Source organism: Parasteatoda tepidariorum, chromosome 8 (genome assembly GCF_043381705.1).
Source record: "Parasteatoda tepidariorum isolate YZ-2023 chromosome 8, CAS_Ptep_4.0, whole genome shotgun sequence".
Taxonomy (NCBI): domain Eukaryota; kingdom Metazoa; phylum Arthropoda; class Arachnida; order Araneae; family Theridiidae; genus Parasteatoda; species Parasteatoda tepidariorum.
In genome coordinates, this window is record NC_092211.1 from 76,508,336 (window position 1) to 76,518,567 (window position 10,232).

Consider the following 10,232-nt stretch of genomic DNA (forward strand, 5'->3'; position numbering starts at 1 on the left):
GAGATAAATATTTCTCTTTACATAAAAATGACTGAAACATAAGGAGAGAAAAAATCACAAAAGGAAAAAGATTTACTGAAATTGCCACACAATAAAATAAATAAAATCACCAAGAGTTTGACTAAACTGATGATATTTGCATCAAAGTCAAGGTTAAAATGATATGAAAATAATGTTTTTTTTAGAAAATTCGATATAAATACGAAGAAATTAGTTCCAGAATCATTTTATTGCAATATGTGACAAAAATGTTTTAAAAATATTTATCAATTTTGAGAAAACGATGCTGATCAGACGATGTTGTTCGAAACAGGTACCGAACTGCGACAGAACCTGTATCAAAGGGAGACGAAGAAATAAACAAAATATATCTTTGCAACGCTATCGTGATTAATATTACAAAACGAATTTTACTTCCTTTTCTTATTCTACATATGCGCTTTTGCTTGAAAGTTAAAAATGAATTTATTTATCATATTTTTTATTGTGGGGAAATTGTAGTAACAATTGGCGTTGTTCTTTGCAGACTATGAGGACGATATCACCCCGTACGCGACATTTCGGCTACCAGGATGTGAATCGGACACCGAAAGTTCGCACGAGACCATTAGAGAGATGCACACATTTGGACAATATGGAAGAAGATCCTATCATGACCACTCAGCGGCTCAGTACGAGGTTCTTTTCACCACACTTATACCCTCCTTTACCATCAAATCCTTTTTTTAATTTTACTTAGCACTTATCCTAATAAATACCTTTTTCAAATTATTTAATTCAATAATTAAATACTTATCATGATACTTAAATACTTTAGTGTACACTGTAAGACTTTTTCTGACCCATTTAAGGTAAAAAAGCACTGGCACCCTCAGCATCGATACTTTCACCGTGAAATTCATTTTTACTGTTAAAAGTTACTGAATAAAAATCTGACATACCGTAATTTTTACAGTTAATGCAAAATCACTGATTTACTGTAATTAAATAATTATTACTGTAACAATTACCATATAAAATTTAACAGCAAAGATGGATTTTACGGTAAAATGGACTTTACGGATGCTGCAGCACTAAAATGCCAGTACTTTTTACAGTGATATTATCCGGATTTTTCTTAAATTGCACGAAAAATTATAGAATTGATGAAACTATTAATCGGTTTTAGATCCCAATTAATCATCTTTGTTATTCCATTTTTTGACAATTTTATAAGTAATCGTGAACCGTTTATTACAGAAACTAATATTTAATTATTGTAATCACATAGATAATCTCATCTTGGCAGAAGAAAAGGAAAACTCTTGGTTCCTTAGTGTTGCTCAGAAACTATCATGATCATATCATATGATAAATGATACAATATTTATGTTTTGTAAAGAACAGGAGGCACTCTAATTTTTTATGTTAAACCATGTTTGAAATATAAAACTTGTTTTTGGCGCATACTTCCATCAGCGCATGCCTTATAAGTATTTTAATAAGCCTAATAACAAGATACCTCTATGAGACAAACAAAAAAAAAATTTGTAGCGACTAGCAAAGACCATTCAAATAAAAATAAACAGAAAAAATTTTATTTAAAAAAATTTCTTTATTATAATTATGCAGTGGTGATGATAATTTTATACCTTCAGAGAAATTTTAAGAAGCAAAGTTCACTGTAACCATTTTTATGTTTTTAAAAACTGCGCATATCATGATTTTAAATGCATTTATTTTCAACAAATTAGTTTCCGAAAACATTGTTTTTTTTTTTTTTTTTTTTTTTTTTTTTTTTTTTTTTTATTGCATTAAAAATGACCTTTCTAATATCCAAATAAATATTCACATTTATAGTCGTTGGTAGCTGTAATTGCTTCGAATATGACTGCAAAGTTAAAACACATAATATGAACAACATAACAGATTAATAGATGATATTGTAGTATTTCACTTTAATATTGTATTAATATAACTATTAATTAAAATACTTCAATATGAGTTTGCAGGTTAGGGTGCACTTAAAATAACATTTAAATAACAATCGACAGTTTAGTCAGATATCATTATATTTCAATAAGATTTATTCCTTTTATTTTATTCGTTTTCATTTTAGGCTTCAAGAGCAACTTATTCTAAACCAGGGCATCGATCAATATCAAAAAATAGGTAAGAAGGACAAATAAATATTTTTTTTTCTGTATTATTGCATGAAAATTTAATATATATTAGAAAAATATAGTCTAAAACTTCAAAAGCTCAAAGATTTTAAGTATGCAGAGTGCTCTTTATTATTCACTCTTTACCTGTATATTAAAATACTGTAAATATGTATATATATATACAGGGTGATTCTAAAAAGATGGGCAAAATTTTAGGAAGTGATAGTACACACCCAAGCAAAAAATTTTTGTCAAAGAATGCATGGTCGAAAACAAAACGCAAAGGTGCTGGTGCATTTGGAAAGTTGTTTGATGCAAACGTGAAAGCTCCATTCCTGTTGCGAGTTACTGCTCTGCGTTACTTGTCGCCAAGCTTTCGGCCGCTGCAGGGAAAGTTGGTGATATGCCTGGTGTGTTTCAGAATATTCGCCTATCTTTTCTTCGCCATTTTACTGCGTGCATGGCCGCTGCCGGTCACTGTTTTGAACGCTTATTGTAATCACATGCCATTAAATTTGCTTTTATAACTTAACTTCATCGTTCTTTGTGTGTTTTTGCCTCATATAAGAACAGAAACTTTGACGCCTTCTAGCGGTTTTGCGTTTTGTTTCCGACCATGCATTCTTTGATAACAGTTGTTTGCTTGGGTGTATACTATCACTTCCTAAAATTTTGCCCATCTTTTTAGAATCACCCAGTATATATATGCGATCAAAATCAATTCTTTTAATTCCTTACGCTCTAAGCATAGTTTAATTAAGCTCAACAAAACACTATTACAAAACAAATCAAAAATAGTTTTGGTTCGAGATTTTCAAATTAGTGTTCCATATGGTTTTATTTTAAAATATCTATCAATACAGACCAAGCAGCCCATTACATCACAAAATAAACGAAGAAAAAAAAATCAAGAACAAGCAAATTAAAAAAGGAAAAAACATGGTAGAGTTTTATCTTACAGGATTCATGTAAGTTATGTCCTTCCTTAATAGTTACCCAATTTCAACAAGTTTCTAAGACTTTCGATCTAGAACTTGGCACGTAAAAAGATTTTGGTACCTACTTTATAGATCTAGCATATATTCAACTAGAGGATACTTATACATTCCGATGTTCAGCCATGGGCTTACCTCAAAGGGTCCCCACAGCTTTCTTAGTAAAAAAATATAAAATATTAGACAGAAACCACATTGAAAAATGTGTTTAATAAGAATATTTTTTAGTTGCTTTAAAATGTGCTTATTTAATGTGATATGAAATACTTTTTTTTTATAAAAAAGAGTCCTTTATTCGTGAAACATAGTATTTTAAATCTTAATTTGTAATTTTTTTACGTTTTAAGACTTAATAGTAGACTTAGTAATTGCTCAAACATCGTGGGATTTTAAGTAAAATAACACCTATATTTTTTTAATAATATCTTAGTTTGAGCAATTTGAATTTTCGTTTGAGACAATTTTTCTGAACAATAAATTATAAGTAAGTTTTTTGTGTATTTTTAATTAAATATTACACTATTTTTTAATTAATTTATCGATCACCAATCTAATGGTTCAAAATATTTACGCAAATTTCAGACTGGAGACTAATAATATATTCATCAGTCAGCATCATCAAATAACCGTGATCAATAATTAATTTTAATCACATTAACATTGCTAATTATTAAATATATTCCATGACTTAATAATGTTTTTTTAAAATCTGAAATGTTTTCATTCAGCCGAGTGTCCGACCTATGACGTGAAATTTCCGTCCTCACATCCGTCCATTGGTGTATATAGTGAGTCGAAGTTTCGAACCTTGCCCGCAGAGGGACAGAGAGGCGACGATGCTGATAGCGACGCCACTAGAGAAAAAAGACGGTTAGACAAAGAGATTTATAGAAGATGGGTTTGTCTTATAGAGCCATATTGGACACGGTAAGACATGAAACAGGCAAAAAATACTTTTAAATTAAGTGAACACTTTCTTAATGATTCGCTTGCTTTGTTACTGAGTGGATTCTTATGAATGACTCATAATTATGCGGAAGAATACTAGAATTTGATAAAAGTAAAAAATAAATGAAAATGCGATATTTTTGCTGAAAATAATATTCAGTCAAGAATATTCATAAAATAAAATAAAATAATTTTCTATTATAGAAAAATGCTAAAGTGTATACCTTTTTTGTTGTTGTTTTTTCTTGTAAATTACTAAGTTGAGAAGTAGATCTCTATCGGAATTGCCTCTACACCAATGTTAGGTATAGAATGTGGGTTTGTCTTATAGAGCTACAATGGACACGGTAAGAAAGAAAAACTTAGATACTTTATATACTTCATAAGTATTAATATACTTCTAAGTTAAATTCATGAGTGGTGGCAACAGTATTTGAATTGATTTGAACCTTGGTGGCGTTTTGTAAAACGGATTTATTTCTATTAAACGACTTTATTCTTATTAAACGTCTATAAATTTTATTACATCTCAAATAATTTAAATGCTCTATATACTTCTAAATTAAATTCATAATAAATAGTTAAATTCAAAATTTAGTTAAAATCGGTTAATTTCTAAATATAATTTATACTAATTCAATTACTTACTTAATACCATGATTATTAATTTCAATTCAATTCTGTTGATAATTTTACATTGTTATTTTATAACAAAAAAAATATTTTTTTATCTAGAGAAACCACGGCTGAAAGTGATGTTGACATTGAATTAGAAAGATCTGACCTTGTGGATGACCTTTTACTGAAACAAGAAATGTCAGAAGCCGAGTGTGACTGGGACAGAAACGAATGTTACTGACAGTGATGAATAAATTGTAGCGTTAAATCATGCATATTTATCACTGCTGTTGGTGCTCTTGCTTCCAGACAAACAGCACTGAACAATACACTACGCAGTGAGATCCTTGCCAAATGCTCATCGCTCATTGTCGAAAACATTTACAAGATTCAATATGCAGTTGAAGAGACAAGATCAAATCCTAGCCATGGTTCACAAATGCGATTTTCTTTTTTTCAAAATAAAGTTCGATGTTAATGTTTTTGTATTTGTTCAATGATACGCATTCGATATTTAAGACAGGTGTTCCGAGTTCTCCTTTTTAAATGTGTAAATAGTTGAAGTCTTCCATAATTCTACTTCAAAGGAATAAGAAATATATCTTCAATTATATTTATTACATCTAAATATTATTAACTTTTACCATTTAATTTGCACTTAAATCATTCAGAAAATACTTTGAAGTGAAAACTGGAGAAATGTTTCGATACTTTTAAATTTATAAAGATCTTTTTTGGTCACTTATTAAAAAAATTTAAGCACTCAAATTGTTTTTGAATTAATCAAGTTAGAAAGAATATGTATTTTAAATGCCATTAACCTAATAATGTATACTACGAATTTGTTTCAATATTTATGTCATATTTGATAGACATTCGTGCCATTTCTTTTTAGGAAAATCAGAAGTGTTTAAGTGTAAACATTTTAATTCTTCTAAAAAGCACTAACATTACAAAATGTTGTATGATATTTATTATAAATTTTGAAGAATTGTTTTCATCTGATAGTTTAAAATTTACTAAGATAGCTACTTTCTTTTAATACTGATAAACATTTCTCTGCTAAGCCTCAAAAGTTATATGATGTTCAGTTGTTCAAATCAAGACTTAATAAAAAGTGCTTGCCATAAGAGCATGAAAAAAAACTTTAACTTTTTTTTAGTATTTTAATTTATGCAAGCATGAAATATCATTGAATGTTTTTATTTATAAAACAATACCTCACGAGAGTTTTAAGAATGATTAAAAAATGTATTGTAAATAAATTATATATTTTGTCTCATTTGGCATTTGTGACATTTGGCTGAGATTAAAGATATTTTGAATTCAAAAAATCTCTTGTTGATGAGAAAATCTAGTAAATATGAAACTCATTCAATTAACTTACCTGAATAGAGCATTACTTTAAATTGACATTAATAATTTTATTTTTATGGTTTTCCATTTTAAACTTTACATAATTTCGCTTCAAAAATATATTTTTAAAAATATGAAGAATGGTTCTTTTCAGTTTTTAGACGTTTTGTTATGGAGTTAAGTTTAATTTTGTTTTAAATTTTGAAAGAAACTATTCCTAATTCCTCCAGAGAATTATCTGTCATACAGCAAGCAAAATTTTTAATTAGTTTATTTTTCTATTAGTTTCTGTCTGTTCTGTTAGTTTTAGCTTTTTTATTTAGTTTTGTTGTTTTAAAATTTAAAAAGAAAACATTCTTAATTTCGAAATTTTGTCAGCTATTTAAGTCAATTTATTACAATAAAAAGAGAAATGACCTCCATTGTAGACAACAGTTGTCTACTGTTTAGTTTAGCAGCATGTTTAAACTGGTTTGCCCCGGTTTCTTAGTATGTAAGATCGTACACTTCCTTCTAAGAAATAACTAACCCCCTGATACCACGTGTTCAATTTGAGATTTGATTATATCAAAATTCTGAAATAAATGTAATAATTTTAATGTATACTTCATAGTAACTATAATAAAAAATATGCATTTATCATGAATTCTGCAAACTGCCAAACATCATCTATCAATATAAAATCTATCAGGTACGAGGTTGTAGTTTATATTTTTTTTATTCTAATTTTTATTATTCAATAATAAAATTGTTTACTGAATACTCCATCTGGCTAAATATATCCAAACACCAACATAAAGTATCTTAGAGTGGGAGTATTCTTCATGGCCTGCCCTGGTTTTCTTAGTTTCTGTCAATGGAAATATTAACTCTGTGGTGTATGTGGATGTTCTGGAGTAAACTGCACATTCAACTGCATGACAAAGGTTCGAGGAAGGCCCATTCCTCTTTCAGCAGGTTTACCACGTCATTCACACATCCAAACTTGCGCAGACACGGTTTGACAAAGTGGTTGTTCTAAAGTTGGATTGGCCTTTTCAGATTCCTGATCCTGAACAGCTAAAAGATCTTTAAGACAAATTAGAAAACAACAGAATTTGTCACTAGTTAAATGAATGACCTTTACTGCCATTGCTCATTTCAGCTAAAGTCAAATCATATGGTCACCTATCAAAGCTGGTGCACTCTCTGGTAAAAACAGCTCTCTCCAGACGTGTGTATTGGTTTTCATTGATGCAAAAAAATAGAAAAAGGTTTTTATACCACTGGGTGTTCGGACACTTTTAGCCAGATAGTGTATCTCATTGGAAAAAAAATGCTTCTGTAGAAAATCACCCAAACAAGGAGATCGTTTTGAATTCATTATATCTATAAATGTAGTAATTACTCTGAAATTTTGGTGCAGTTCCATCTCGACTGTGATGATTTACTGTGATGTCAAGACTTGATTCAAATTAACTGTGATGTTATAATTGCTATCAGATAAGCATTCGTGTATATCAAACAGCTGAGTTTATGTATATATTTCAAATATGTATGTTTTGTTTACTCCAGTTTATTAATTACGAATTAAATGAATGTTAATCATGCGTTTTAAATTGCCAATAAAGAATATACCCTAAAATGTGTTTTGAACATGTTTCAATGTGTTTTTTATTAAGCAAATGAACATTTTTCAGATATCAAACAGGGTCTATTATGAGAAATCAGCAACGTATTTTTGTCCATTTGTCGTAATAAAGAAAAGTCACGCTTTTTCACGCAAAATAATGTTTAATCCATAACATAACCATTTTTAGATTTTAAATCAAGCCCTGATGGCCTTGTGGGCATTAAATGGCTTCACTCAACCGCATAACGATCGGTTAATTTTCAAGAAAGCGGTCATAAAAGTGCCTATTTTTTGGCTTTTGTATTTGTATTACGTATCTTATTAGTGCTGACATCTAGTTTAAAATAAGCTAACTATGTACAATTACCGTAAAGATATCCTGGTACTGCCACCTGGTGTGCAAAATGAGAAATAAAATGCTTTCTGGGCAAAAGAAATGAATTAGTTTTATTGTTATTCGCACATTACTACTGTCAATATCACGAGAGCGAGAAATAGAGGGCGAAACCTCACCGCGTCATTTTCACGGGAGCGAAAAGGAAGGGGTTAAAGCAGTGAACTCTCATTGTTCGATTTTGAAAACTCCATGTATTCAAAACTGAAACAGCATATATGTCTTTTTGAGTAAAATGTACAGTCTCTAATGCGATGAAGTGAGAGATTATGGTTGGCTACTGACAGTATTCGAACCAAGGACCTCTGGGTTCGTAGTAGGATGCTTTAACCACCACATCTGTACACCCCGGTCGGGGTGAATTCGAAAGCTTTATGAAGAGGCTGCCGCAATTACACATCATGACACACTAAATTCCAGTTTCTATGGTACAAAGGGCAGAAATTTGGAAAATATGGCCCCTCAGATTAAGTAACGTATTGGTAATTTTAATTTCACCTTTCCTTATTTCGTTTTATCTTAAAAGTATTTAAGTGAATAGTACCTGTGAAGTCTGTAGTTTCTTTATTATTTTTTCTAAATAAAGAAAGTCAATGTTGGATCAGCAGGAGACAATTTTACCGATTGCTTACCAATTGCAACTGCTTAAGAGGCCTGATTATCTTCAATATAAAGAAGCAAGTTACTATAGATAATAGCGAATAATACAATATTTGAAACAAAAATCGAAATTAAGAAAAGAATCGAAGGGAATTGAAATTAATTTCAATTACAATTGTGTGTCACAATGTCTTTTACAAAAATGTATTGCTTTCGAAAAGCAGAACTTTTGTTCATTGCCATTATTTTAGAACAATTGCTTTTCGTGTATATTGATATATCGTAAATGGAAAATATAATGCAATGCTGATAATAGAATTAAATATTTCAAGTTTTTCAATAAAATTTCTTTCTTTCTTATAAACATTTTTGAATCAAAATTTTAACTAAACTATTTTTTCAAAAAGAACGGAAAAGTTTAAACTACAAGAGATTGATGATTTTCATCTATAAATGATATAGATATTTTTTCTGTTATCTAAATAGACAAAGTAATCAATTATTAGTTATGACTATTTTTCATAAATTGAACAATGTAAGTTTTATAAATTCAATTTTTAATGAATATTTTAAATTTTTATGACAATTTAATGCTTATAGTTAAGCATTTTAAAATATTGTCTAATTTATCAACAGATTCTTAGTTTATAAAAAAATAAAATGCATGATAGGAATAGATTTAGCAAGAAACTATAATAGAAATAATGTAAGACTATAAATATGGTTTTTAAAGTGTTCTTTCTATACACCAAAAATATCCTTTAGAATATTTGTTAAAAAAACTGACATTTAGTTCAGACAAGTGCTAAAAAATATTAAAATGCATTATATTTCTATTATATTTACTTCATATATTCCATTAAACTTTAAAAATCAATCACATACATGAATAAATAAATTTTGAAGAAATATACAGAATAACTTAAAACAAAGAACATTTTAATAAAAAAATGGAAAAAATGTTTCACATATATGTTTTGAAAGAACTGAGAAACAGAATGAGGCGCAGCATGTTTCAACAAAATTTAGTTCCCTTCTAGATCAACCTGGAGCATTTCCTGATGCGCATGCGCTGCAAAAAAAAAATGATCCTGGTTATTTCATTCATGCAAAGGGATGGTTGGGAACAGGTATAGAGAAAGTTTATAGAATTCATCGATCGTAAGCAAGATGTTTGTGAAGAAATTTAGCCGCTAGAAGAGGATCTAAGATTAATAAAACTGAAAAAAAAATAATTTGATGAATTGGTAACTATATTTAAAAAATGTATAGAAAACGAAAGTGAAAGTCTTTTTTTTATCATGCTAGTTTGTAAGCGACGTCTTTTCTGGATGTATACAAAGGAGCTAAGACTGATTGAATGAATACGAATAAAATCTTTAATATTAAAGTATACAATTATGTAAAAAGCAATATGTGAATAATATCAAATTATAAATTTTATTTAAAAAGTCGAAACAAAACTCATACTTAGTGAAAGAAAATTTATGTCTTTATTACTCACATTCGAAATAAATATTAAAATGAAATGAGAATAACAAGAGTATAATGCTTTGGAATATATA

General features: G+C 29.0%; 1 protein-coding gene across 1 annotated transcript in view; it reads left to right on the forward strand.

Moving 5' to 3' along the window:
* LOC107449899 (cell adhesion molecule Dscam1) overlaps window positions 1-6,284 on the forward strand; it is a 269,009-nt gene extending 262,725 nt beyond the window's left edge. The window contains exons 31-34 of the mRNA XM_071184247.1: window positions 527-671; window positions 2,099-2,151; window positions 3,868-4,066; window positions 4,823-6,284. Of these exons, the coding sequence (XP_071040348.1) occupies window positions 527-671; window positions 2,099-2,151; window positions 3,868-4,066; window positions 4,823-4,946 (521 nt within the window). The 3' untranslated portion in view covers window positions 4,947-6,284. The remainder of the gene's footprint in view (window positions 1-526; window positions 672-2,098; window positions 2,152-3,867; window positions 4,067-4,822) is intronic.
* The last annotated feature ends 3,948 nt before the right edge of the window (window positions 6,285-10,232 follow it).